This window comes from Fusarium pseudograminearum, chromosome 2 (genome assembly GCF_000303195.2).
Source record: "Fusarium pseudograminearum CS3096 chromosome 2, whole genome shotgun sequence".
Taxonomy (NCBI): domain Eukaryota; kingdom Fungi; phylum Ascomycota; class Sordariomycetes; order Hypocreales; family Nectriaceae; genus Fusarium; species Fusarium pseudograminearum.
In genome coordinates this window covers 5,938,162-5,965,249 of record NC_031952.1, presented here as the reverse complement: position 1 = coordinate 5,965,249, position 27,088 = coordinate 5,938,162, and the positions used below count along the sequence as shown (strand labels likewise).

At 47.9% G+C, this 27,088-nt stretch overlaps 10 protein-coding genes across 10 annotated transcripts, besides 2 other annotated features; 2 read left to right on the top strand and 8 right to left on the bottom strand.

Moving 5' to 3' along the window:
* Positions 1 to 582: 582 nt before the first annotated feature.
* On the bottom strand, positions 583 to 3,216 carry FPSE_08439 (uncharacterized protein; the record flags this gene model as incomplete). Its single annotated transcript, XM_009261557.1, has 1 exon — positions 583 to 3,216. The coding sequence occupies one exon, from the start codon at positions 3,214 to 3,216 to the stop codon at positions 583 to 585; it is 2,634 nt and encodes an 877-aa protein (XP_009259832.1).
* Positions 3,217 to 3,350: 134 nt separating this feature from the next.
* Positions 3,351 to 3,399: a repeat region.
* Positions 3,400 to 4,638: 1,239 nt separating this feature from the next.
* Positions 4,639 to 6,455, bottom strand: FPSE_08438 (uncharacterized protein; the record flags this gene model as incomplete). Its single annotated transcript, XM_009261556.1, has 5 exons — positions 4,639 to 5,013; positions 5,115 to 5,201; positions 5,265 to 5,500; positions 5,602 to 6,187; positions 6,237 to 6,455. The coding sequence occupies 5 exons, from the start codon at positions 6,453 to 6,455 to the stop codon at positions 4,639 to 4,641; spliced, it is 1,503 nt and encodes a 500-aa protein (XP_009259831.1).
* Positions 6,456 to 7,068: 613 nt separating this feature from the next.
* On the bottom strand, positions 7,069 to 8,478 carry FPSE_08437 (uncharacterized protein; the record flags this gene model as incomplete). The annotated part of the gene is made up of 1 exon (XM_009261555.1): positions 7,069 to 8,478. The coding sequence occupies one exon, from the start codon at positions 8,476 to 8,478 to the stop codon at positions 7,069 to 7,071; it is 1,410 nt and encodes a 469-aa protein (XP_009259830.1).
* Positions 8,479 to 9,109: 631 nt separating this feature from the next.
* FPSE_08436 (uncharacterized protein) lies at positions 9,110 to 11,304 on the bottom strand (the record flags this gene model as incomplete). The annotated part of the gene is made up of 8 exons (XM_009261554.1): positions 9,110 to 9,136; positions 9,187 to 9,938; positions 9,988 to 10,201; positions 10,248 to 10,492; positions 10,554 to 10,680; positions 10,728 to 10,989; positions 11,042 to 11,075; positions 11,133 to 11,304. The coding sequence occupies 8 exons, from the start codon at positions 11,302 to 11,304 to the stop codon at positions 9,110 to 9,112; spliced, it is 1,833 nt and encodes a 610-aa protein (XP_009259829.1).
* Positions 11,305 to 12,197: 893 nt separating this feature from the next.
* FPSE_08435 (uncharacterized protein) lies at positions 12,198 to 13,662 on the bottom strand (the record flags this gene model as incomplete). Its single annotated transcript, XM_009261553.1, has 2 exons — positions 12,198 to 13,573; positions 13,626 to 13,662. 2 exons carry the CDS (start codon positions 13,660 to 13,662, stop codon positions 12,198 to 12,200), a joined length of 1,413 nt encoding a protein of 470 aa, XP_009259828.1.
* A 741-nt stretch (positions 13,663 to 14,403) lies between these two features.
* FPSE_08434 (uncharacterized protein) lies at positions 14,404 to 15,477 on the top strand (the record flags this gene model as incomplete). The annotated part of the gene is made up of 1 exon (XM_009261552.1): positions 14,404 to 15,477. One exon carries the CDS (start codon positions 14,404 to 14,406, stop codon positions 15,475 to 15,477), a length of 1,074 nt encoding a protein of 357 aa, XP_009259827.1.
* A 486-nt stretch (positions 15,478 to 15,963) lies between these two features.
* FPSE_08433 (uncharacterized protein) lies at positions 15,964 to 16,401 on the bottom strand (the record flags this gene model as incomplete). Its single annotated transcript, XM_009261551.1, has 1 exon — positions 15,964 to 16,401. The coding sequence occupies one exon, from the start codon at positions 16,399 to 16,401 to the stop codon at positions 15,964 to 15,966; it is 438 nt and encodes a 145-aa protein (XP_009259826.1).
* A 1,008-nt stretch (positions 16,402 to 17,409) lies between these two features.
* FPSE_08432 (uncharacterized protein) lies at positions 17,410 to 19,701 on the bottom strand (the record flags this gene model as incomplete). Its single annotated transcript, XM_009261550.1, has 3 exons — positions 17,410 to 19,094; positions 19,148 to 19,411; positions 19,467 to 19,701. 3 exons carry the CDS (start codon positions 19,699 to 19,701, stop codon positions 17,410 to 17,412), a joined length of 2,184 nt encoding a protein of 727 aa, XP_009259825.1.
* Positions 19,702 to 21,830: 2,129 nt separating this feature from the next.
* FPSE_08431 (uncharacterized protein) lies at positions 21,831 to 23,548 on the bottom strand (the record flags this gene model as incomplete). The annotated part of the gene is made up of 3 exons (XM_009261549.1): positions 21,831 to 22,598; positions 22,660 to 23,045; positions 23,101 to 23,548. The coding sequence occupies 3 exons, from the start codon at positions 23,546 to 23,548 to the stop codon at positions 21,831 to 21,833; spliced, it is 1,602 nt and encodes a 533-aa protein (XP_009259824.1).
* A 1,573-nt stretch (positions 23,549 to 25,121) lies between these two features.
* FPSE_08430 (uncharacterized protein) lies at positions 25,122 to 26,567 on the top strand (the record flags this gene model as incomplete). Its single annotated transcript, XM_009261548.1, has 3 exons — positions 25,122 to 25,232; positions 25,288 to 25,510; positions 25,894 to 26,567. The coding sequence occupies 3 exons, from the start codon at positions 25,122 to 25,124 to the stop codon at positions 26,565 to 26,567; spliced, it is 1,008 nt and encodes a 335-aa protein (XP_009259823.1).
* Positions 25,589 to 25,770: a repeat region.
* Positions 26,568 to 27,088: the final 521 nt, after the last annotated feature.

The following is a 27,088-nucleotide window of genomic DNA, read 5'->3' as shown; positions in this document are numbered from 1 at the left end:
TGAGATGGCCGAGTTGGTTATGGCGCCAGGTTAAGGTTAACCTTAACACCAATTTCCTGGTGGAGCAATCCTCCTGGGTTCGAGTCCCAGTCTCATCATTCTCTTTTGTCTTTAGAAGAGAGTCTATTCTTTTTGCTGTTGTCTTGACGGTATCAATTGAGTCCGTCGCAGAGCGAAATGCGACAGCCAAGTCCCTGTTATATCCCATTTTATAGTACTTAGCGACGTCTTTGCAGCCGCCAATGCCCTGGAAGATCCAAGCTTCAGAGAGTAAAAATAAATAAGCCAAGAGTCCGCTCTAACATGCCATAAACCGACTTACTTATTCTGTCTCTTCTACACCCAGCCAAGTTTCCATCTCATGATTGACATCCATTACGCAACGACCCGTCTCACTGGTGTTTCTTAGTTTCCAAGAGTCGAACACTGAATTATACAGACAGGAAATTGAACGATTGTTTGAACATATATAATTGGGGCCTTATTGAAAGCCCTCTAGATGGTCTATCTAAGAAGTAGTCTTGTGACTATTGTTTAAATTTTGTACAGTAACTAAATTTCCATTCTCACAGCATCGCCTGCTTAAGAGCTACGCTGCAGACGGCGGCGCTGGCGCTGGCGCAGAGATCGACGGCACTTTGAACCAGGCTTCTTGACAGGAGTCGTGACAGGCTGGCTGGGGGCAGAAGCACCATTTCCGAACGTAGGAGGGAATCCTGGATTGCCGTTACCATTGCCGTTGCCGTTACCAAAGGTAGGAGGGACGTTAGGGTTGTTGTTGCCATTACCGCTACCGTTGTCGCCGCCAGTAGTGGGAGGAACGACAGGAGTAGCGACAGGAGTCTCGACAGGGGCAGTAGGAGTAGAAGGGCCGTTGCCGTTGGTAGGAGTCTCAACAGGGCTGCTGCCGCTGTCACTACCGCTACCACTGCCGTTGCCGACGGTGGGAGGAACAACAGGGCTTGAAGAACCACTTCCACCGTTGAGGATCTTGGAGGCAGCGTGCTCAGCAGCAACCATGACAATAGCCTGCGTGTTTCCAGTTGGCAGATCGGGGTGAATGCTTGCATCGACAACGTAGAGGTTGTCAGTGCCCCAAACCTTGGTGTCAGTGCCGACAACGCTGGATCCGTCATTCTCGGTGCCCATGATGGCGGAACCGACAAAGTGAGAACCGCTGACATAAGAAGACATGAGGCTCTCGGCGGTAGCATTGCTGGGAATGATGATTGTGCTGTTGGGCTTGGAAGCCATGTCGATGAGCTTCTGCATGAAAGTCTTGACGGCCGCCTTGTCAGCAGCGTCGTTCAAGTAAGGTTCGCCGATCAACTTGGTAGCACCGGAGCTTGTGACCTCGAGAGCACCGCTGGAGGTAGAGCCGTGGGTAAGGTAGACCTTGAGCTTGAGAGCATCATCGCCAGCGGGGGCGCAAGTGCCCTGGACGTATCGCTCAACGCCATCAGAACCCATGACACTGTCCCAGAAGATGAAACGCTGACCAGACTGGGAAAGGAGGCCATTGCCCTGAGCGTAGAGATCAACGTTCTCCTGGCTAGGCTCAGTGAAAGCAGTGTCGGGCAGAGCGGCCATGGGTGACTTGGTCTTGACCTTGACAGTGAAGATGGGATGGTCCTTGAGGTTCTTACCGACAGGGAGGTCAATCCACTGGCCCTTTGGGGGCATGGTAAGACGCTGGCTTCCGCTGGCAACAGTCTCAATCTGCTTGGTAGGGCCGATACCAGAGTTGACGAGAAGACGGGGAGTAGAGAGAGCACCAGCAGCGAGGACGACAGCACCGCCGGTCTTAACCTTGATGATCTGGCGAGTAGCAGGACCAGACTGGACCTCAACACCGGTGATCTCCTTGCCCTCGCGCACAACTCGCATAACCTTGCTTTCGAGCATGAGCTTGAAGTTGGAGTTGGCCTGAGCAAGAGGAAGGTAGTCACGGACAGGGCCAGCACGCTGACCGTTGGTGATCATCATAGGAGGGTGAGTGAAGACGGCCTTCTTCTTGTTGGGTTGAGCGATGACGTCGACCTGGCTGAAGCCGTTGCCAGAGAAGAACTGGCTCAGGACGTTGTAGGCAGCCTGGTCAACTAGTTTACCGTCCTTTGTGGGGCTAAGAGTACCAGGTGTGCGTTCCCAAAGTCTGGAGGCGGCGGCCTCAACATCGGTAGACTTCCAACCAGCGGGCCACTTGTCATCAAAGTCGATAGATTGAGGACGGACGAACATCATTGCGTTAACACTGGAACCTCCTCCAAGGATACATCCAGCCATGCTTGCGGTATCAGTACAGTACTCAGAAGTGTCCTTGGCTGAAGAAAGATGATAGGCCATGGCCGGCACGTCATACTGAGTGGTTGTCTCATTCCAGTCCATAACAGCCTTACCACCAGTCGAGTAGAAAGAAGCTTTGCCTCCTTCAATTAGGAGGACAGACTTCTTGGATTCCAGGAGGCGCTCTGCAACGATGATTCCGGAAATTCCTCCTCCCACCACGATGTAGTCGTAGGTCATGTTGGAGACAACGGTGGTGAAGTTACCAGCAGGTGGGGTTGAACCACCTGAGCCAGGAGCAGGGGCAGCAACGCTATCAGAAGCCATAGCAGCCCAGGTCTCGTAGTCAGCGGACTTGGAAGAACCGGCATCAACAGAGAAACCGCCAAAGCCAGCACCGTGGTAGTTAAGAGCACCACTGGCATCGGTAGGATCGTCAAGAGCAGTCGTGCTGAAAGCAAAAGCCATGACAGCGTTGGCATCAGCAGCCTTGAAGGTAGTACCGTCGGTCTTGATACATCCCTCGCAGAGGAAAGTGAAGGTGAAAGAGTCCGCGCCGACCTTGACACCCTTCTCGATGGGCTTGATCTTGACAGTGTCGTCATCCAAAACATCGGGGTTTGTGTATCCGGAAGCTTGGCGGACGGAGGTAACGACCTTGCCGTCGTTGGGCCAAGCAACGATGAGAAGCTTCTTGCTCATGGTGGAGCCCATACCAACGGAGGCATATCCTTCGGAGATGGGAGCAATGATCTGACCAATAAAATCGGTGCTGGGCTTCTCAGGCATAGCGATACCGAAGCTGAACTTGCTGCTCTTGTCGACGAACTGCTGGAAGGTGATTCCAGTGTCGGCATCCTTGTACTCCTCGGATGCAGCCGAGACAGCCTGGAACATCAGCGCCGCTGATGAAAAAAGTGTTGAGAAACGCATGGTTGCGGCGTTTCAGTCGAAATATAAATCTGTGTATATCGGTCTCAAAGAAAGTGATTTGGTGTGTGGATAAAGATTGGACGAGACGTAATGAAGGTACACAGTACAAAAGAATGTTGGCAACCAGTGCCTGTAAAGAATGAAGAAAGAGGAAAAAGAAAGAAAAAAAGAACGATAGATAGACCAAGCTAGATGGAGTGCATCAAGATCTCAAGAACATGTTGAAGAAGTGAGCTGTCGTCGGTTATATACAGATGCTACCAAACAAATGCCGTTTCCTGCGGAAATTCGCTTCCGAACGCTCGGGACCAGTTTTGCAAACGCCGTAAACGGTATTGGTGGCTTAATTGCAAGACATCGGCCAATATTCGCTATCATTGTGGAGGAAGACGAACCACTTTCTACGGTGTGGTGGGAAACTTGAGATCAAAGCTTGGGGTACAGAAAACAAACAACCTAAGAGACGGTCTTAACTGGACTAAAGTGACGAGGTTATTTTGTCCCTTCGGTAAGTTGGATGAGGTTTCCTACAACCATGCAACCTCTTTACTAGTTCCCTTTGCTTCAGGTTGTTTGAGACGGCGAATCCTGCTCCTTGCCCATCTATTTTAGAGATTGTCATGTCGATGGTCTTTTCTCCCATTGGCTGTGGACCTGGTTTCAGGATAGCGGTCCAGATCCCTGAACCAGGTAACAGAGCCTCTGTGGGCCCAAGAGTCGTTATGCGAAACAACGCCAGGGACCGAGATTTAACAAGGCTTTTCTTTCCCTTGACCCTACAGGATCAGCAAGATCAGGAACCGTTTCAATCTTGCAGTGCTGGGGTGCTTGACCTTGCAGTCAAATGCCGTAGTCTAGAGACTTTGAAGAGGCAGATCAGGAACAGAGAGAGACATTACAACTCTTGGTAGGAACTTATTTTATCCCACGTTCACATAGCTTAGACTCACTAGTTGATAGTTCATTTAAGTATTAAATTGATGTCTTGAAGCTATGGCTAATTGTAAGCTTAAAAGGAGGACCTGTCAAAAGAATTGTCTTTCTGCAACCATCGCGCGCTTAGACGCGTAATTCCCGTTCAGCTGAGATTAAAACATGACAAGGGTATTCAAACTAGACTACAGAGATCACGAGAGACTAAATTAGTGAGACATCCTAAGCCACCTTGGTCCATAGTTGACGGCTGTTTATTTTTGTATACTGGAGCTTAGATGTCGACCTTTCTGTCAACTCCTCCCATGGGTGAAATGTTCATGACTCGAACCGAAACAGGGCGCGAAACGAACCCGTAGTACCTCATTTAAATAATACAAACAATGCATAGCCAAGCCGGCAGAATCTCCACCTGTCAAACTTTAGAATTCTTCCACAACACATCGTTTCCATTGCTAATTGTTTATCCATCGCTGCTCGATTGAGTTCTCATCTCAATTCCTTGGTTCGCTCATCTGCAGCTGCTATCCACTCCCTCAATCTTGATTCGGATCTTGTTTTAAATCCGACCTTGAAAGGCTTTGGGTCCGTGGTTAGTGAAGTAGGCACGGCGTTGCATTCAATCGAGTCCATGATTGCCTCGTCGCTCTTATCTTTCGGGGGAACCATCTCGAAAGCTGTGATAAGACGGATAAAGGCAGTGTAAAGCTCGCGGTTAGCCAGATGAGAACCTGCGCACATTCGTGATCCGGCTCCATAGGCGTAATGCGGTGTTCCGATTTCCTTATCATCCATATATCGTTCAGGATTGAACTCAAAAGGCTTTGCGAATCGCGACTCATCATAGTCTGCGGCGTATGCGTTCTAGAAGACCAGTCAGCCGTGTGTTTCTCAAAAGACGAGACGATAAGGCAGAACAGGGCAGTGAAAGGCAAGGCTGCCATGCGCAAACAGGGCTATCTTACCATGAAGAATGTAGTTCCAGCAGGGATTGTAGCACCCTTGTACGGGATGTCCTTGATGTTGACTCGCGGCAAGCAAATCGGAATAACCTGTACCATGCAAGAAACGGATATTAGCCATCATACCAGTCCGAACACTAGGTTTGATCTTACCGTCCAGAATCGCAAGATCTCCTTGACAAGGGCTGTGATATAGGGAACCTTTTCTTCCACGAGACATCGTTCCCAAGCTTCGCCGTTAGGGTAAACCTTGTAGATCTCTTCCAGTGCCTTGGCTTGGATCTCCTGGCCGTGCGGCGTCGCGAGATATGCTATTCCCATGATGAGGTTACCCGGGACTGTGTCCAAACCTGCAGATACCATGGTGAGGCAGATAGATTTGATCTCGGCTGAATAATTGTTAGCTTGAATCTGAATAAGAAAAAAATAAAAAATTTCTTGCCTTCATTCAATTTTGCTTCAGGGTCTTTCAGGATGTTTCCGGTGATACAAGGCTTGTCTGTTCCCTCTGCAATGCGACTCTTGAGATGGTTCAACATGTCAGTCAGATACTTGTCGCGTCTCGCTCGGAATTCTCCAGCCGAAGAGTTCTGTGCTCCCCACAATCGTAGTAATGGTACGTAATCCTGCCAGTTATTGCTTGTTGACCTGAAGTTAGAAATTTCCCGTTCCACATGGGTAATTTCATGGAGCAACTCGCTGTTCACATCCCCGTTGATGCGATATCCATAGTTAAGAGTCAGAGACGTGTTGAGGGCAAACCGAGCGAAGTAAGGGGAAGGGTCCAGATCTTTTGTTCCATTCTCGCAGTCATCAAAGAGCTCTTTAATGCTGACAAAAGACTCAAGATCAAGAATTGGCATATATGACTGGGTGGCAGGACGATTGAGGGCAGTTGCTGCAGCCTTTCGACGAGCCTTGCACGACTCGTCCCAGGGTGAAGTGCCGATTGTGAAACCTTGAGATGTTGAAACTACTGAGTGGAATGTGTGAAACATGGGACGTGAGATGAGAGCCGACTGGTGAGTGATCCAGAAATGCTTGACAGCGTCATAAGAGTTGACATAAATAACTCGCTAGAGAGGTCAGCTACAACAACCAATAACATCAACTCTGGAAACGTACCTTGTTACCAAGCCGGGTCTGAAAGACAGGACCGTACTTTGCTACCCATTTTCGTGCAACTCTTGCATGATCTGTTCCCAGCTGGAACAAATTTCCAAAAAGTGGTACACCAGGAATTTCGGGAATACCCTTGATCTTGGGCTTGTCTGTTGAATTTGCAAGCCTGTACAGTAGGAGCAACCCTACGAGAATAGTAACGTAGAGAATCTGATCCGACATGGTGAAGGCACAACGTGGAGAGAATGTCTATGCGCTGACAGTTAGAACATAGACCAGCCGATGGCTAGGCGGCTTTTTATAACTACATCAAGTCAAATATTCTGCTAATAATTCCGCAACGTGACTTCATTCCCCTCAAGTGCTTGGTCGGAATCTGTTGACGATCTCCAGGCTTATTACCGAGAGTAAGCGGGGAAGCCTGTGCCGATTCCGATCATGACCATGAATAAGACGCTTTCCATTGGTTGTTCAAGTCCCTTCTGACGTTATTGTCGTGCACGTCGGATTCAACACACAAACAGCGAATGATCTGACTCGTTACTCGTTGCGACACATTAACGGTTGTGGGTTTGCCTACTCAATTGCCGCATTGCTGTCAGACCGGGGTTGAAGGAAAGTTGGCGGCTATCGTAATAGACGAAATTAGTGGCTCAGTTGATGCGGCTTACACAATGCTCTCAGGTTATTTATTTTGGTACCCTACATCTTAGAATATCTGGCGATAATGATAAGGACAATGATGGAACAGTCAAAAACTCTGGAACAGGGAAGCGGAAGACGTTGTGCCAGAATTAGATAAATAATGAAACTAGTTGTGACTTTAAACTCAGCGTTATTTGTCTTCTTCCTTTGATCTCAAAACCTCTTGGTACACACGCAACTTCTGCTTCTCCTCGTCACTCAAGAGACTTGCCCACGTAAAAGCCTGGTTCTTGCCCCAATGACTAAACCGTCTTGGTATATGCCATCCTGCGGAGGGATCGTCTATCATTTGCATCTGTGCCATTCGCTCATCGTCCCAAATCCCAAATCCCAAGCGTCTGAGAGGGCGAAACAATAACCCTTCAGTCATTTGGCCACCTTGCAGAGGGCACAAGATATCTGCAGCCCAACGAGAGCCCTTACTCCCAAACAATACTACTGCATAATCGGCATACAGAGGCTTGCCATAGTAGAAGGCTTCGGGATGACGAACTGCCATCTTTGGCCACTCTAAACTTGGATCTTCGTGTTTTGGTCGCGGTAATCGCAAGTGTCCCTCTTGCAAGGGTTGAAAACCAGTATCGTAGAAAACACTCCGTCTGTTGCTCTCAATATTCGTGTCTCCTACACAAGAACTGTCGATAGGTGCTCCTTTCAAAGACGCGACATAAATCGCAGCTGCCCACATGGGCTCCAATGCCATATGTATGTTTGACGTATCGAATATTGGAACGCATGCATCCGCTTGTCCCATAGATCGTATTTTCTTAACATCGTCCGCCGGCCAGTCGAGGCGCTTCTCACAAACCGCATTGCTTATTTCATAGCGGAGCTGAAGACAACAGAAACCGAGGATGAGTCTCTGAGTTTCATACCATGAAGCTTCATGTCCAGCATTGATCTCATAAGGCTGGCCCCAAGGCTGACCGTCAGGCCGATAACCCCACAGGAGCGGTTGATTGACAGACGAAGGCTTCTTAGAAAGGTGTTGGGGACGAGTGGATTTGATACGCTCGAGAAAGAAGTCGAAGCATTCACCTGCCAATACCAAAAGCTTTCTAACGAGAAAGAGCATTTCACGCGCCGAAAAAGCTGGTGTGCCACCCAATACATCTTGCAATCGAAGGCTTGGGACGCAATGTGGTGGCGTTGGCTTGAGTTCTGGAATACTTTCCACGTTTCTGGACGGCATAATGAATCTAATGAGGAAGGATGTGAGATCATCTGTTGGCTGATTCTTCGTAGTGCATTGTCTGAAAAGAGCTACAAGGCGCATGATGTAAGGCACCCAAGGTGTAACACCTATGATCCCCATCTCGATACGCCTGTTCTGGCTGCCGCGATCAGTCGTGGGAAATTCTGGGTTTGATGAACTCCATGAGTCAAGTAGTCCATCTAGAATCCCAGCGCCCAGCGGACTGCTGAGGAACCGCGAGACACCCGGAGAAGCTCTGACGACATTATAAAGACTTTGGAGGTCGGGAAGTTCTGCCAAGATGGCAGCAACAAGCTCAGGCGGTAGCTTTGCGAAGACATCCATGGCGATGGATCTTTAGCTCGAGAGGATGCTTGGTGAAAGATTGGTAGTTACCCGTTTGCAGATATAACGTCAGCATGCAACTCACTATCACGCGTTCCCGATTCGTGCTTTTCAACAAACATATTATGAGCCAATAGGGTATTTATGTATGCGCCGCGATGACGCCTTATGTCAGATGTGGTCGGATAGTGAAATTTATCCTGACTTGACCTACATATGGTGCTATGTATAGGAGCAAGTAATCTACCTGGTCATACAGGAACAGGGTATGGTCATAGATAGATAAGCCTAAGGGTATCGAAAAGATTGACCGCCGAAATCATAAGGGACGAAATCGGTAGGTCAGCTTATGCTACTTAGACTATGGTTCTTAGGCTATTTGCTTTATACCCTAAGACTTGGGAGGCTGATCTTTATGCTACCCAATAGGCTGGACATACTAGACGCAACTGGCGACTTTCATTCGATGTTGTACCTTCATTTTGACAGGTTCAAGGACAATCAGACGATATGTTCGGGTTGGAAATGATATACGGTAATGATCAAGTATTTACAGAAATAGAAACACGGCAGCCTTGATATGCCATGGCCCGTCACGAGAGTGGCTATTCTTCGATAGAATAGAATTCAGCTAACCTTGCTTGATCAAGTCCGCAGCCTGGAACAGTTAGTAACCTTCACATTGAACGATGTCGAAGGAACTCTTACCTTTTCAGCCATGGCGTACACAGTGCTCATGGTGTGTGTTGCGGGCAGAAGAGGCATGACACTAGCATCAACAATCCTCAGACCAGAAATGCCGTAAACACGAAGCTTCTGGTCAACTACACCACCCTCGCTGCGGCTGCCGATTTTGCAGGAACCAGCGGGATGGAAGAGAGTTGCAGCATTTGAACGAACAAAGTTCTCAATGTCGCTGTCGCTTGTCACGTCAGCGCCAGGGAGTATTTCCAAGGGGCTAAGAGACTTGATAGAAGGTGCACCGGAGAGCTTTCGGGCAAACTTAACACCTTCGACGAGAAGCGCGACATCAAGAGGGTTCTTCAAGAACTCGGGGTTGGCTTCCGGAGAGTCAAAGATGTCGGAAGACTTGGCCTTGACAGATCCACGAGAGTATGGGTGCTGAAGGCCGAGAATTGCAGTGCCGTCGCTCCATATGACCTCGAGAATAGCAGAGTTCGTGTCAAGCAACTTGTCGTTGAGGACCTTTTGCTGCTTCTTGTAACCATTGGCAACCTCTGAAGGAGTACCTGAGGGTAGGAACTTAGTGCCGTCTTGGCTGGATGCCTTCTTGTGGATGTCCGAAGCAGAGCTTGTGTAGTTTGAGAGAGGCATGAAAAGAAGGAAGTCTCCGGTAGGAGAAGTGTAAGGTCCCTTCTTTTGGTTGTCATACTGAGCACGGGCTTCAGCTGCAAAGGTGGCGTTGCTCGTCAGGTTGCCAGTTTGAAGAGGTGCATTGACTGTCCGTGATTAGTTATTTGCACAAATTTGACATTGTATGAGACTCACTAGTGCTGATAACTGCGAGCAAAACGTGGTCGTGGAAGTTTTGGCCAACAGCCGGAAGATCAACAACGACAGGAACATCGATACTCTTCAATAAAGCGGGATCACCAATTCCAGAGACCTGGAGGATTTGAGGAGTGTGAATTGAACCAGCGGCAAGAATGACTTCCTTCTTCGCCTTGACCGTCGTCTTCTTACTTCCTTTGCTCTTGGCGAACTATGAAACGTTAGCATACTACTAGATAAAGAAAATAGCACCATACCTCAACGCCAGTGGTCATGACAGACTTTCCACTCTTCTTGGTGAGCACACGTGTGACTTGGTGACCTGAGAGCAACTGGAGATTCTTGCGGCTAGAGACGGCACTGTAGTAGTCTTGCGCAGAGGATCGGGTGATGGTCTTGGGGTTGGTGTTGTGAGGACAGAAGTATCCTCCGATGGCGTTACCGTTTGCTTGGTCAAAGGCAACGCTGATATCGAGCTCCCCGACGGCTTGCACGAAGTTCTCTTCAAACCAGTGTCAGTATGACTCTATCCACGCGACGGGGTCAGTCAAGGGGAAACCTACTCGTGATGGGCCAGAAAAATGGCGAGTAAGTAGTCTGGATAAAGCCTGAAGATCCATGGGCAGAAGGATCGACGGTAACTCCATACTTACTCTTGATCTCAGCTGTAGGAGGAGTGAATTTCTCGTTCTATAACAGGTAAGCCAATATTCTAAAGGTATCGAACACGAGCATACCTTCTTGAAGTAAGGCAGTAGAGACTTCCACTGCCAGTCACTGTTACCGAGCTCAGCCCAACGATCATAGTCGGACTTTGATCCTCGATCATAGATCATACGGTTCAGCTTCGTCGATCCTCCGACTACTTTGCCCAACGGGATCGAGACATTGCGACCGTTCAAAGATTCGGTTGCAGGATAAGTTAGATTCCAATCATATGAAGTTCCCACTGCTCCTCCAGCAAGACCAGGGATGGTCACGTAGTCTTCGTTCTTGTCGCTGCGGCTAAGTCAGTACAATGAGATCCGCCATCGGGACATGGGTTTCATACAAATCGCCGGCTTCAATGACGAGTACGGTCACAGCTAATTGATATCCGAGTTAGCAGTGATCTCCATTTTATGGTCTTCATGTTGCCATACCGGGATCTTCAGTCAATCGGTTTGCAACAGTGAGGCCAGCAGCTCCAGCTCCCACAATTACAAAATCATACTCTGCACGTAGCTTCGGTTCTTCAGCTCTTGGGTAGCCTGATGCAGCAACTACCTGTAGACCGCTAAAGACGGCTAAAGTGATGGCCTGAAGGGTAGGCATAGTTGGAACGAGTGACAGGTAAAGTGAGGGACTATGGCAGCAAAAGTTGATGCTTGAGAACCATGGGTTCCAACTTAAAGGCGCGATGCGACATTTTTGTACTTTTCTAATCCCAATGCAAGAATATTATGTATCTACCCCAGATGATCAAGCAGTGTAACCAATAATTGACCGTCGACAATTCCTGTTTCCCGCATCCAGTTGCCGACATTGAAAGTCTATGCGCCCCTTTTCTCGTTTGTTTCAGAAACAAGAGCCATAATTGATGCGACTTAGAAGGGATCTATCGCCGTAAACCTTGTTTATAGAACATGTCTTTGGTCGTATCGGACCTGAAAAGCGTGGTACTCTGATTGGCTGTTGACAGGGTTCACGATTTAGGCTCTGAGACCCTGGCTTCATACTAACAGAAGAGGGTTTCGGAGCCGAGTTGGTAGCAGTTAAGTTGGAAATATGGTAAGCAGTGGTAATCATTATGCTTAGAAGAGTGGGATAGAATGAGGAGAAGGTGGACTGATTCCGAGTTTACCGAGGTGTTGATGACGAGGCTCGGGACTTGAGATTGAGCAATTCAATTACAAAGTTAACGGTCTGGTCTTCACTGTCAAAACAGTTCCGGTCTTTTGTCCCGTATGCCAGCCAGGCTACATAGTCCTGGTACTTGTTCTAGGCATTAGCATAAGTCATAGTGGGTTCGTTGGAGTAGCCCATACAAAGAATCTACAATTAACCAGATAAATTGCAATTAAACTGTCAAATATTATTGCTACCCGGGAGCCAATCAACGAACCCGGTCCGTCAATCCTAACAACATTCGTTTACGGATACATCGCGCCACATTAACATAACAGGAATATCCCAATACTGTTCCTCTTTTGCGACTCTAGAGAAATTCATGTTCGATACCCAGCGTAAGAAGTAAAGAATGTCTTCAAACCGTTGATCACACCCTCGACAACTTCATCATCGCCTACATCAGCTTGCCACGTGAAACCAAAGCTAACAGATGCCTCATTATCGATTACGCAAATAATCAAAGGGGCTCCAGGAGCGAATGCGCATCGACTGAGTAGCAACTTGCCCCGGCGCCAAGCCGGATTGCCATTTCCTTTCAGGTTTTTGGGCTCTGGGAAATGTCCAAGATTGGAAACCTCAAAAGACTCGCCCCTCGGGTTGCCGACGGTACTAGCCAGGAATGCCTTGATATCTGGAATGAGTTTGAAGATAGCCACATTGGCATATGGTTCTCCAGAGGGCGACGCGTTGGCAAAGTATCGACGTGTAGCTTGCTGAACTTTCTTCGCATGTTTCCAAATAGCAGTGGTGCCGTCTGAGCTCTGGTCCAAGTCTGACCGAAGCAGCTGCACCTTGAAGGCATCGATGAAGTTGCCAATCACGCCGTCGACCTGATTCGGAGGTAGATCAGAACGCAGACTGACTGGTAGGTTGCACGTCAAACCCTCAGTCTCAGATGGCAGGATGTCATACAGTACTTTGGCTACAAGAGCTGGAAGTGCTGCTGTGACGGTTGTCTTGTTCATTTTACACTCTTGTGCAAAGGATTGAAGAACTTCTGGTGCCAGAGAGAGTGACTTGTATTTGGTCTTGCTTGGAACACTGACGGTACTTCCTCTCCACTCGTTGAGATTGGCAGCATCGGGTACTGGTGGGTTCTCTGGAAGGGGAAGGGGGTGAAGATCTTCTAGAGGCGAAGAGATGGGACAGTCGTCTGAAGAAACGACTTCAACTACTTGCATCTCTACCAAGCCCGATGAGATATCACAGAGGGCTCTTTGGAATGCATCTTGGAAGATCTGAGAGCTCACTCCATCGCACATCGAGTGATGATAAATAAAAGAGGCCATAAACCCATCCTTTGAGCGGTAATCTTGAAGGATAATCAAACGCCACACCGGTAGGGTGCCATACCCAGCCTTGAAACTGGTGTTGTGTCTATCCTCGAGTAGCGAATCAAGCTCAACATCAGTCTGAGAATCAGAAGACAATGAGCTAGATCGCTCAACAAATGACACAACTTGATTCAAGTCAATCGATGGGAGGCGACCCCAGTAAGGCTGTTCAGTATCCGGAACAACAGGGATAGCAAAGAGAATGGGGTGTTGATGGAGGACTTGTGATAGAGCTGCAAGCACTAGAGGCTTGAGGTCAACGTCAGGTAAGGGCTGTGATGCACTGTAGTGAGCTGAGAAGGCACAGTTGGTGAAGAAGTCTATGTGATGCGCAGCAGCAGCGATTTCTTCAAGTTTGCCTATCAAAACGATTAGGATTTGTGAGCAGCTAACGAGTAAGGCAGAAGTTACCCAGAGGGCGAATATTTGGCAACTCGTGTTCAGCCATTTTCGTTTTTGTAGTCTTTGAATAGCTTGATACGAGCGTTCTATAACCTAACCACTATACGATCTTATATGGTTCAAATCGACATTGGATTCCATGGCTCAGCATGGTTACAGATATCACAATTGTAAGCCTCAGGCTCTCATCACTTGGCATTGATGACATTTGGTGTTTCCCCAAGAACACCACCTTCTTCGGACAGCATGTTGTCATCACAGTGCCCGAGATTCAACTCACGTCAGCGAAACACGAATGCCGAGCGTGGGCAGAAATGGGTGTAGCTGCTTATTTATGCATTGCCATGTGCAACCACACAGAGTAAGATGTGAAGCTACATCTGCATAGAAACGGGATGAATTCTCTCGTATTCAGGATTTCTAGGACTATCGAATCGGATTTCAACCTCACTCAGCCTTGTGACAGGTGGGGGCCATGTTCGGTGTTGGTTACACAAAGTCAGCAAAATGGCCTCAAAACTTCTCGTCGGTGACTGTGACAACTTCTGCGACCTACCTATTCTGGAAATGTCGGCGACCCAGTCAGATGATAGTCGCTTTGTGAAACACAAACACTGCGTAGCCTGTCTTACTAAGGCCTCATTATCTCTCTCACCGTATACGTATACATATGACATGTGATAGGAGTACCCAACATCTTCACTTTGCTACGGAATAAACAGAGACAACTTGTCTTGAACCTCTACAATTTACCACTGTCTATTCCAATCTTTGAAGCATCTCAGCCATGAACTACCCACACCCGTACTCGAAAGCCGCAGAGCTTGACCAGAGAATCCAAATTCCTCGGCCATGCTATGACTCGGCCCTGGCACCAATGCTTGATTATGCTTCGTTGCCTGAAGAGTTCAGTCTTGACCTGATGCGCGGTGTCGCAGCGGGTGTCCAAGAATGTCCCCATGGCTCTCACACCTTCAACGCTGAGACCGTCCTCAAAGACCAGCCTCATTTGACTCATGCTGAACATGTTGTCGCTGGTCCTGACAATAACGACGTCATTCTTTCTGTCTTCACACCAAAAGAGCCAGCAAAGGTGCCCCGCCCAGCCTTGTACCACATACATGGTGGAGGCATGGTCAGCGGTGACAGATTCAGTGCCTTGACGCAAGTGATCGACCTCTTATCGGGTATCGATTGCGTTGTTGTCTCTGTCGAGCACCGTCTTGCTCCTGAGACCCGTGCACCCGGCCCAGCTGAAGACTGCTACGCTGGTCTTGTATGGGTGTCCGAGAACGCGGAGAACCTGGGGATCGATCCTGCGGCTATCGTAGTATTCGGTGTCTCTGGTGGTGGTGCTCTAGCTGCTGCCACATGTCTCATGGCTCGGGACAGAAAGTCTCCAGCCGTACCCATCAAGGCTCAGATGTTATACTCGCCATTGCTTGACGACCGCTGCGAAAGTGTGGCAGACAAACAATTTGAGTATGGCAATCCTGCTCCTACAACATGGCTTCGCGCAATCTGGGATCATATTCTTGTAGATGAACGCGGGTCCGAGAATGTCACTCCCTACCAAGCACCCGCCAGAGAGACCAATCTCTCAAACCTGCCTCCGGCGTACATTGACGCGGGAGAGTGCGAAGTATTCCGCGATGTTGCTGTCGCGTACGCTTCAAACATGTGGCGTTGTGGATCTACTTGTGAACTGCACATCTGGCCTGGAGCCTTTCATGGGTTCGACATGATGGACGATCCACAGATCCCACTGATCAATATCGCCAACAAAGCCAAGGCGAATTGGTTCAAGAGGGTCTTGACGACCGAGACAAAGCCACTGCCTGCCCCTATGGCTCATGCATGATTGAGGGATGGAGTGGTGGACAATGACCGATGGCGTGCTAGTGGGAACCAGGAAGGGTAAACTCTCGACTAAGCCTTAGGGTACAAAAATAAACAGCCTACTAAGAAGCATAAACTGACTTATTAATTTCGTCTCTTGTGCTCCTTGCGGCTGATCGTATTGATGCTCTAAGGGCTTGTCTTGACCTTGTATTATTATTATTTTGTCAACAAAACACTCCGCTCCTCTTACAGCGATTATGAAATGACATTTATGTTATCGCTGTATACTTGTAAAAGTGAGATACATATGCCTATTATTATTTGTGAACATGTACCAAATGTAAAAGAGTAAAAAGGCACGATTTCCCCATGACCTCTCTTGATAAAAAGTTAACTAGCCTGTAAAAGTCTACCTAGATATGCTATAGCGACATTGTCGCCTTGACTAAGGCCATAACAAGGTGAAGCCCGGGCATCCCCGCACAGCAACCTTGCTGTATATAACTCAAGCAACACGCCCCTTAGTCTGCTTAATGTTTTTAATGTTAATATTCTTCCACATAGCAGCCCCGACAAAACCAAGCACCCAGACCACGGTGCCGGCAATGAACAGTAGCCTGTGGGCGTCTCCGTAAGCATGCTGAATCGCCAGTCGGGTAGGCGATCCAACTGGGAAAGAAAGTTGAGTGACGATATCTGCGGCGATGATTGGAAGATTTGGAAGGTCCTCTGCTGGAAGATACTCCGCCAGCTTTCTGGGAATGACGTCTTGCCAGATGGCCGAGGAAACCGTTAAGCCAACAGCCTGTCCGATGCTTGAGCACATTGACACCAGAGCGATGGCGACGGCAAAGTACTGTTGTTCGCTAACGGCAGCGAGGATAGCAATCTCGGCAGTGATCATGATAGAGCCACTTCCAACAGCTAAGATCAGCTGAGACATGACGATGTAACCAATGCTCTGATCCGGTCGACGGAAAAAAATCATAAGGCCTGTTCCCAGCGTGGCAAAAGGAAGTGCTACATACAGGGTGGTAGCCTTGAAGTTTCCAGTGTACGACAGAATCCATCCAATAAGTATAGCAAACAAAAAGCCGCCGACCGTGTAGGCCGATACTATGTAACTGGCATTGGTGACGCTCAAGTTGTTCACAACTTGGAGAATCGAGGTAACCAATGGTCTGGTCCGGTTGGGAACTCGAGCCATCAAACATCGAATGATGGTACAATCGGGTTTAAAATAAGATCTGAATCAAGATTAAGGGAGTGGATAGCCGCTGCCGATGAGCGAACCAAGGAATTGAGATGAGAACTCAATCGAGCAGCGGTGGAGAGAAATGCCCCTACAAGTGATCCACGGAAATAAGACTGGCGATTAGATAGCTGATAAGATACGGCGGACCGAGCTATTTCCGAGCAAGAATAAACCCGTCTGCCGCGATCCCCTCGTGAAAAGTAGGAAATTCCTGCTTCTTAGATATAAAAATGAAGCTTACTAAACTGTTCGTTTTCATGCTAAATACGGTGTAAATAGCTGGCCATCGCAGGAAAGATGTGTTCCATGATTGGGGAAAGCTGACGCTAACGCCGGCTCCACTTCCATTGTGTCCTGACAGGTACGTGCATGGGACCGGTGGGTCCTCGTACCAGCCAACAGCCAACAGTTCGAGCAGTGGTGGGTGGGTAAACAATTAGCATTGGACAGGATGTGTTGTGGCTGAATATCACCTTGGTCGGAGCACAAGTGTCACAAAACAACAGTCTAAATTCATTTAACAAATCCAAATGACTACTAAGGCTATGACGATCCACTACCAGTAATCTCTATCGGATAAGTAGTCTTACCAACCAGCCACTATCAGACTCCCATCTAGCTTAGCAAGTGAAATCTTCTTGGTCCGTTTCGCCTTGTCAATCAACCCTTTTCAATGCCCGGGTCCTCTTCTCAAACTCATTCTCCAAAATCGCCACCATCTTCTGCTTCGTCGATTTCATCATCGACCACCTGTTCCGCAATTGTTTCAGCATTGGCGTACTGTTCAGGGTCAAGTGGGGCTGTAATCGGGATCGCAGAGCCTTTGTAACGAGGACTAAAGGCGAGGCGCTCGTATCCTGGGGGTAGGAAGTGAATTCCTTCGCTGTCCTTCTCAGAGAAGCTGTCCTGTACCCATACACACGGTCGTCGCAAAAATCTCCAGCATACATCGCATGAGCCTTGTAGGATCTTCTCCCGCTGGGGCTCGGTCGCACCGACCTCGAAGGGATTTCGAGTGTTGCACGCGACTTCACGAATCGAGTAAAGGGAGAGTTTTGGTATCGTGTTGCAAATGAGGCATTCTCTTGGGCCGCCAGCATGACGGGCACCTGTATGGAACCACGTCTTGTCAGGTCTGGGACCGATTGCCACACCTGTCCAAGCCGTCTCAACAGCCCGCAGCAAGTGACGAACATTGTGCTCAAAGGAGACCAACGTGGGAGGGTTGACAACTGTCTCTGGGACAGATCTAGTGGTAACGGTTTGAGACATGTGATCATAAACCATCTCCTTGATGTTCGCTCCGTAACTTGCCTGGAGGTAGTGGGGCGGGTTGTTGTATCGACGATTCTTGAAAAACTGAAGAAGGGAGGTTGCGTGCCTCCATCCTCTGGTAACTGCTGCCTCTGCCGGTACGTCTGAGTAAGGAGTGTACATTTTTTCCGAGCTAACCGGGTAGGTATACCATTGCCCAGCTTCCTCATCTTGCCATTCAACCTTGATGCACAAGCTGTGTAACTCTGCGCAGTTGCTCCAGGCTCCATGTTCGGGCCCGCGATAGTAGGGCATTGGGTGAGGCTTGCCGTCCTCCATGATTTCGACTGACACAATGAGAGGCTTGCCTGCCTCGATACCAGGCAGATGGCCCAACGAGGTATGAAGGGCGACGCCTGGCATTCGCTGACCCGGAATCGAAGTGTTCGTGAAGCTTAAAGTGAGACTTTTTCTGTCTCGGCGAACTTTGGCTTGCCAGCGATAAACGTGCATAGCCCGGCTGCCTGTTGTGACTTTGTACCGTAGCCATTCACGTTTGGTCGTGAAACCATCTTCCAATGGCACGTTAAAGTTGCAGCCGTTTCCAGAGAATCGGGGATATCCGCTGCGGCGAAGAGCATTGTCGGCGATCTGAGTAAGAGATATTGCTACCATGCGATTGCCTAATGCTCCGCCGGACATGGCCTGGGCAATAGATCGCTGTGAAGGGTCGTAGAAGTGGGGAACAAAGGTTCGAAGGAGACAACACAAGGTTGTTTCAGCCATTGCTACAAGGCTACTGTGTGGCTGCGTGAACGTCATCATATGGAAGGCATGCCTGTTTTCTTCGCTGTACCGCGATGCAGTCTGATAATGTGATGTCCAATGAACGCGGGAACGGGTGCCTTTCTCGTGTTGAACTTGACGTTCAAAGGGAAATTCCTGCCTCGTTCTACCAACGTATTTGCCGTATATAGGCCCAACATAGAGGCGGAAATAGATGATCTCTTGATTCGGCGCAAGTCGTGGGCTTGTCGCCGTGATCTTCGGAAGACTTCGGAATACTCGCACTGGGAATCCAGTTTGGCTGGGCGTATTGAGAGCCGCCCAAACGTTGTCTGGGAACGCTGTGAGGCACTGGTCAGACTGAGTCTCTTGTAATTGTTTCAATATGACTTACAAGCAATGATAGCCTCGAGTGACTCTACCTTGGTCAACGGGTCATCCAGGATTGGCCGGTATATTCGTCTGAGGCCTAGCTGCTCAAGTTCGCTCAGATTGTTATGTATATCGTCCCAAAGCGCAATGATAGCTCTCGCAGTAGGGTCATCGTTTCGTGCCATGGATACTTGGCTGGATAGCCGAGCTTGAACAACCCGAGGAAGGTCGATGCGGAACTGCGAATAAGGACTCCCGATGTCCAGTATGCTTCGGGGCAGGGTGCCTGTTTGCCCTAGTCAATGTGATGGGACGTAAATGGAATCAATAAAAGGACATACATAAGCATCGTTTTCCAGTATCGTTGATGAGCTGACAAAGAGCATTGGCACCTCGCTCTTGAACCAGATATCCAAGGGTACCGGCAGAGATAGTGACGTTCGCAGATGTTTTGTCGGGTAGTTCAATATCTGTCTTGTGACTGGTACGTATGCGGACAGCAAGCATATCTCTCGGCTGCACAGTCACTCCCCCTATCGGAATAGGCACGGGAGGTGTGCTGATGGGCGAAGCCATCTCGAAGGTAACTCTCGCGCTGTGTGCTGATATGGTAGAGTGCAAATCGCTTTGAAAACCAGCTAAAGATCAAGTAAGAAAGGTGGAAGTTGAGAGATGTAAAGTTGAAAATTAAATTGGGAAAAGAGAAGCTCTAAATAGAGGGAACGCGTGACTTGCCCCACTCGATCAACATGATTCACTGTCATCAGGGGAAACAAACGGGCTGACAGTGACGCGGCACTGCAGCAAACGTTTTGGCAGCGACGGGCACAAAACCGGCGCAAACGGCTAGCTGTGACACAGCACTGTAGCAAACAGACTGGTAGTGACATGGACGGCACTGCACCAAACGGGCTGGCAGTGACACAAAATCGGCGCAAACAGCTAGCAGTGATACAGGACTGTGGCAAATAGGCTGGTAGTGATCACTGGAGCAACAGCTTCGCAGTGACACGGCACTGGCAAACGGGCTGACAGCGGCACAAAATCGGCGCAAACGGCTTGCAGTGTCGCAACAATGTAGCAAATCGGCTGGTACCTTAGTAGTGTTTTGGCACTGGCCCGGGAGTGATAGGGCATGAGAGCAAATCTCTCAAGATTTTCTACCATTAGACTCTAGCAAACCTTTTGGGGTACATGATTTGCAATAAGGAAATTCTACTGTATAAGCTGTTGTCATATGAATCATCTAGCAAGGGCTCAGCAGTGAAACAGGTTTTACCCAAACTATGTGAATAAGTAAAGATCACAACAAGCAAGCTTTCTGCCATCTTTCACATGATTATACTCAGCACGCAATATGACGGCGACACGAGACTTCACACGCACCAATGAGACGCGCCTGCAGAAAATAGCGGCACACTTCATTGTAGGTTGTGAATAACACCGTGTAACATTGTCTACAGTCACAACCAGTGGAGCTTGCTTGAACCACAATTCACAGTGTTGTCTTTGGTCACAACTGCGGCAGTCAGAGCGTATTGGTCTACCAAAGAATACCTAGGACGCCGACAGGACATATGGTTGGGAGCTTGAGATAAGCCAGTTTGGGTTAACTCCACACATAGAGAGTAAATGATGTATTAGAAATCGTATTCAGCAGAAAGCAACTTGGAATTAGGTCCAAACTGACAGGCGAGAACATGGAAACGAATATATGCAGCGATCGTAGAGTGTGTTCCGAGTTATATGATCTTTGTAGCAGCACTAATACCAGCGGATAGGGTTTCCATCTTCAATTATACTTTTTCAAGCATTATGACTCCAATGCTCACACATGACCTTTTTTTGGCCCTGCCCTGCCCTAATATAAGGTTCAGATGGGCATAAAATGCGCTGTTTGCTTCCATCCAGCTTTTTTCGCAGCACTAATACAACAAGCTGCTCCGATGGAAGAACCTTTGGTTGAGAGTCACCCTCAGGTTGACTGAGTCTTTGAAAGCTGAGGTCTTTTGATGATGATATTCTTCAGGTCCAAAAGAAACCAAGAATTTAGGCCATCGTACCTACAAGTGTAATATGTGCAATTGTTAATCGGGTAGGCAGCGATAATTGAAAGATTTAGGAGGTCCTCCACTAGAAGATACTATGCCAGCGTTATGGGAATGACGTTTCGCCAGATTACCGAAGAGACTGTTAAGCCGATACGGACTGCGCGCTGAGAGAATTCAGATGTCTTCATGGGGAGCTAGACTCTGAATGTCTTTCTGACAATCAGTGACAATGTACAGATACCATATCTCGATACCTTTGCTGTTGAATGTGGAGGTTATCACGTGCTCAGTCACATGATCATGTATATAAATTCTCTTCTCTGTCAGCAGTCCTTCAACTAAACCCTCGATCAATAGATTATCTTGACCTCGCTCTCAAACTTCAATACTTGTCTTGCCAGTAGCGTCCAAGTGATATCCTACGGTAAACTGAGGGAAATAAGCTTCAATTTCTGTTTGACAGATACAGTCCCATCTGAAATACTTGTGCATAGTATCTTTTGGCATGTCTCGATGGTTCAGGTAGGAATCCTCCCCAATCTTGAAGCCACTAGTCTCTCCAGAAATGATCTATAGGAATGTTGAGCAGCCACTAGGCAACAGATCAGCATTCTTGATAACCATTAGCTAGTCCTCTACTTTTTACCTTCCTGGTCATCCAATCACCAGAAGCAAATCTTCGCTCCTGCTCAAACCGTCAAAGTACCTCAGGATTTGAATCTTGGCAGATTCACCCTGACTCAACAGCTGTTTTGCGAACTTGACCAGCTCAGGGGGATAGTTGCCAAATGTCTTTTGGTAATCTGTAGCCTCACCAACTCCATGTGCAGAAAGGTCCTTGTAAGCCACGCCAGCAACACCTCGTGGGTACTTCTCAGGATCACGAGATGTAATACTCATGATAGCTTGCAGCCAGGCTGCAATGCTAAACTCGCTTGAATGTGGGTCAAGAGCTGGGTTCTCAGAGCCAGAAAATGGGTTGATGGGCTTGTCGTCCTGTTGCTTCAGCTGGGAAGAGATAGACTTAGCGAGGACCTTCAGGCGCTCTTCTTCCTCACCAGTGAAGGGTGACAGGATTGTAGACTTGGTGTCTGGCGAAGTATCGCGAGACTTTATTCGAGGCATGTGAACAGGCTGGGCAGCTGAGACCTCTTCGACACTGGCCCCGTCGATCGTCTCTTGGAAATGGCTAGGACGGCCATTTTCATGAACAACCTTCATGTTGGAGTCTTTCAGGTACTCTCCCATTGGAGCACTGGTCCATTCACCGTTTGCCATGCGAGCAACACAGCAGTGCCAAGGGGTGGTAAAACCTGTCTTGGTGTCCAGAAGACTCATGGAAATCTTGTGTTCACCGGTGGAATGGTGGATAGACAGTCGCAGGTGGTTGGGAAACCCATTCTTGACAGCGCCAGCAAAGGCCTAAGCACCACAAGGTTAGACCATACTGAGGGTAGGGGTTATGGTTTGGACTAAGACTTACATATCCCCGAATGAGCATCTGCTTGGCAAGATATCGGACATCTCTCCTGTAGTCATTGGCTGTTCGGCCATTGCCAACAGGAAATATGTGCTTAAGATCGGACTCTAAAAACCGACGATACCCAAGGTATGTCATCATGGTATCAGGGTTGTCCTTGATCTCCTTGTCAATGTCAATGTCGTCTTTACCGAAGCGGTTGAGAAAGGCTCGACGGAAGTTGGTACAATTTGCGACATACGCAATTTCTCTCAGATCCGGTGGCATTGGAAAGTCGATCAAGTCCTTGATTCTCGAGAATCCGATGTGCTTAAAGTCCTTGGACGAAGCCATCTTCCGGAGAGCTTGCCCATACGCCCAGGTGTCGCGGTCTGAGATACTCAACAGGTCTTAAGGATGTTAGGATTATCGTCTATAATGGAATATCTTTACAGAATAACATACCGTTGTAGACGATGCCGTCGGAGATAATAATGCATTGCGCTCCTGGCGGATATATCTCGCCAATACGGACACACATGGCGTTGAGACGTCCAAGAGAAAGCTCTTCAGCCTTATCAGGCAGAATGCCAAACACTTTGTAAGCCTTGTTTGCCGACTTGAAAGGGAAAGCAGGAAGACACATGTCAACCCGGGTACCAGCAGCAACGAACTTGCTCACAACAGCCAAGAACTTGGGCCTTCCAGACTCAAGCCTCTCCTTGCTGTCATTAAACTTGTTCAATGCATAGTCGAAGATGATATCCAAGATCTTCGACGCGGTATCGCCGACATGATTCTCCACATCGGTCTGCTCAGGGACAAAGCCACCAGCAGGGGGAGTTTCTGTTTCGGTCGAGTCATGACGCTCAACCACAGAATTGTCATTGACAGATTTTGAAGGTACACCCATTGCTTCTGTACTGAAACAGGGAAGACGTATAAAATGTGAAGATATGCAAAAGACCAGGACAACGACTCAAAGGTAGAGATCGCTGCGGGTAACACAGCAGCCGTCAGCGTGGAATTTATCAATGGGAATGAATGGGTGTCTCTGCTCTCGCTGGAGTCCGGAGATTCTCGCAGTTTAAATGAAAAGCAGTCGTCGATCCATTAAAATATTTGGCTCGAGTCGTTGACGTTTAGGCGATACCAAATACTCAGCCTGGTTTGTCAAACAAGGCGCCTTGTTTCCAGCTTCATTACAAACCGGGGCAAAACTCTGTCAGAGTTACTCAAGCCTCAGATGAAGAAATAATCCGAGCTAAGGAATAGTGAGATAGACATCGATGACACAGCCTGAAGAGATGGAACAATGGTAGATCAACCTGTAGAAGTCAATGGATGAGGAAGTTGCTGAAAATACTCAGAAGTTGGTGTGCCCACGAGGGTGTCAGATGCTCTAGATGACACAATGGGATCGTCTTCCGATAGCCGATTACTTTCATCCGGCTCTGACTCCCATGATTACATCTCGGCTTAGAGATAGGATCAAAGGTTGCGTAACCTGGTCACCGCGTGCAGGTGCGTGCAACCTGCTAAAACTCAGCCCTGCTGAACAACCCTGCTGTACATGTCTAAGCATTTTCATCCTCCAGGATGAAATCCAGGCTGGTTTCACCGTAAGAGAGTATTCCAGAACAAGAAGGTCTTTAGTGAGAGAGATTGAGGTAGTTTTCTTAAAACTTATATCAGACCCAGACCATGTAGCCTTGTCCAATAGTGGAGTATCTCGGTTTAAACCCTTGCTAAACGGAAATCAAAATGTAAACGATTGCGCAGATTGTAGCCGTATACGCTTAGCTTGATCTCAGGGGTATTTCCCCTCGTCTTCTGAGCTCAGCACCCAAGTTTTCTCTTCCCTCCCTCGGCATATCTGCATGCATTCCAACAAGAAGCCGGTCTGCCTGTAGTGGAGGTCAGAAAGATGGCGCAACACGGGAACTGCACCCAACGAATGGAGCTTCCAATGGAGATGCGATTTTATCGTCAAAGGTCCAAGCTCTGGGTTACATTGGACCGCGTAAGTTCAGGAGTGACAGCATTTGGTAGCCGGCTGACCTTTAACAGATGACATTCGTCATGTTCTCTTGACCTATGGCGCCGTCAAGGCTGGCTGTGCAGTGAGTACAGAACGTTAATCCAATCACAAGTTATGGTTTTAATCATCTTTAGGCTCTGTTTCTGTCACCCAAGAACAATGCCACGGGTGCCCTGGCTGTACTCAATGCTTCAGATTGCGGCATCTGGGTCAAGACAAAGGAGCAGCCAATGTTTCCTCTCTTGGAACGGATTTTACAGGGAAAGTATTTGAAAATTCTTGAACTCCCAAGCATAGATGATCTCTTTGATGCTGAGTCTGTGGAACGCTTCTCCTTTGACAAACATTCGAAAATTCCAAGGATGAGCCATTCTGTATTCTGCATACATCGGGGACAACTGGTGTGCCAAAGCCTGTTTTTTGGACACATGCCCTGATCGGAACCATGGATGCTGTTTGTCTGCTTCCACCTACTGAAGGTGACGGCGGACTAGCTCCATGGATGGACAACTGGAATCCTGGAGATAGGATATACTATTCTTTCCCCATGAGTCATGTAAGTGTCTCTGATTTATTTTACGACTGATACATGGTACTGACTACCGTTTCAGGGTGCTGGTATACTCATGGATGTTGTCATCCCTGCGCTATACAGTCTACAGTGCATTCTCGGCCCTCCAAGTGTTTTGCTTGATCTTGGATTGCTCGAAGCACGCGCAGACCATGCCAATATCGACATCTGGAGCATGGTACCTTCACTTGCAGTTGAGTTGGGTGAACATCTAGATGTATTGTCCAAGTTCAAACCTTCCAAGTTCATCTGTGCCTCAGGTGGTAAGTGATAAATCTAAGCCTCAGGGTATTGGCAAGATTGGCCGCTGGAAACATAAGAGATGAAATTGATAGGCCTGCTTTAGTCTAACTTAGGCTTATATTTAGTTAATATTAGTATATATTTAGTTATATTTAGTTTATATTTAGTCTGTATTTAGCTTATATTTAGTCTATATTTAGTCTATATTTAGTCTGTATTTAGTGCAGCTTTACTTTAACTTTAGTTTAGCTTTAGCATATTTAACTCAGCTTTAGTCCAGCTTCAGCCAGCTTATGCTACTTAGGCTCGGCTTCTTAGACTAATTATGTTTCTACCCTAAGTCTTAGGACGCCAACTTTCCTGCTACCAAGCAAGAAATAGTTCTAACTACGCATCAACCTAGGTCCTGTCAGTCCACTCATTGTCTCTGAAGTCAACAAGGTGGTCAGGGTCCTCAAACTGACCGGTACAACCGAAGGCCTCTTCATTGGCAGCTTATGGGTACCCAGAGAAGACTGGCACTGGTTTGCCTTCCATCCCTACTCAGGATTTGAGTTCAAAGAAATCCACCCCGGCATCTTTGAACAGTGGATACACCGTAATGAGCATTGGAAACTATTCCAAGGCATTTTTCACACTTTTCCTGATGTTGACTCTGTCAACCTCAAGTACATGTATGTCCGACACCCTGACAATCCCAACCTCTGGGCTTTTACGAGTCGCAGTGACGATGTTGTTGTCTTGTCCAATGGCTACAAGATCTCACCTCTAGACACGGAAGCATTGATCTCTACACATCATGAAATTGAAGGATGTCTGTTGATCGGTTCCGGAAAGCCTCAAGCTGGCTTACTCATCGAGCTCAAGGATCCGTCCGAGAGAAACAACGAGCTCTTTGACAGCATATGGGCTATGGTTGAGAGAGCGAACAATTCCACCTTTCAGAAGACTCGAGTCCAAAGAGATTGCATCGCCTTTGCGGAGGCGGATAAACCATTCATACCCACCAACAAGAGGACCGTCAAGCTACGTGCGACTTTGGAACTCTATACATACATGGTTGTGCTGTCCATCTAGTTGATCCTCCTCTTCTTTGCAGCAGGCGCTTCTTCTTCAGCAGCCTCCTCTTCCATCTCTTCATTTCTAGTAGATATAAGTTCCTAATTAAGATATTAGTAAAGTTATAAGTAGCTTATAATATATCCATACCTTGAGAACCTTGCAACCAAGCTTGCGGTGTGCTAACCAGCCAGTGTGACCCTTTAGAGCATTTAGGGACCCATATATAGCTTTGCAGGCACGGCACTGCCAAGCTATAAAGTCCCCCCTAGCTACTCGCATATCCTTGTACTCAGACACTGTATCCGGTAGCTGCGAGTATGCCACATCTTCGTTTTGCTGCTTGACTTCCACTAGTTGATCCTCTGTATTCTCTGATAGGCGGTCCTAAACGTCATCGAAAGAAGCATTCTCATAGTCTGTAATAGCTATTAGTTAAAGCTAATAAGCTAATAAGCTAATAAGCTAATAAGCTAATAAGCTAATAAGCTAATAAGCTAATAAGCTAATAAGCTAATAAGCTAATAAGCTAATAAGCT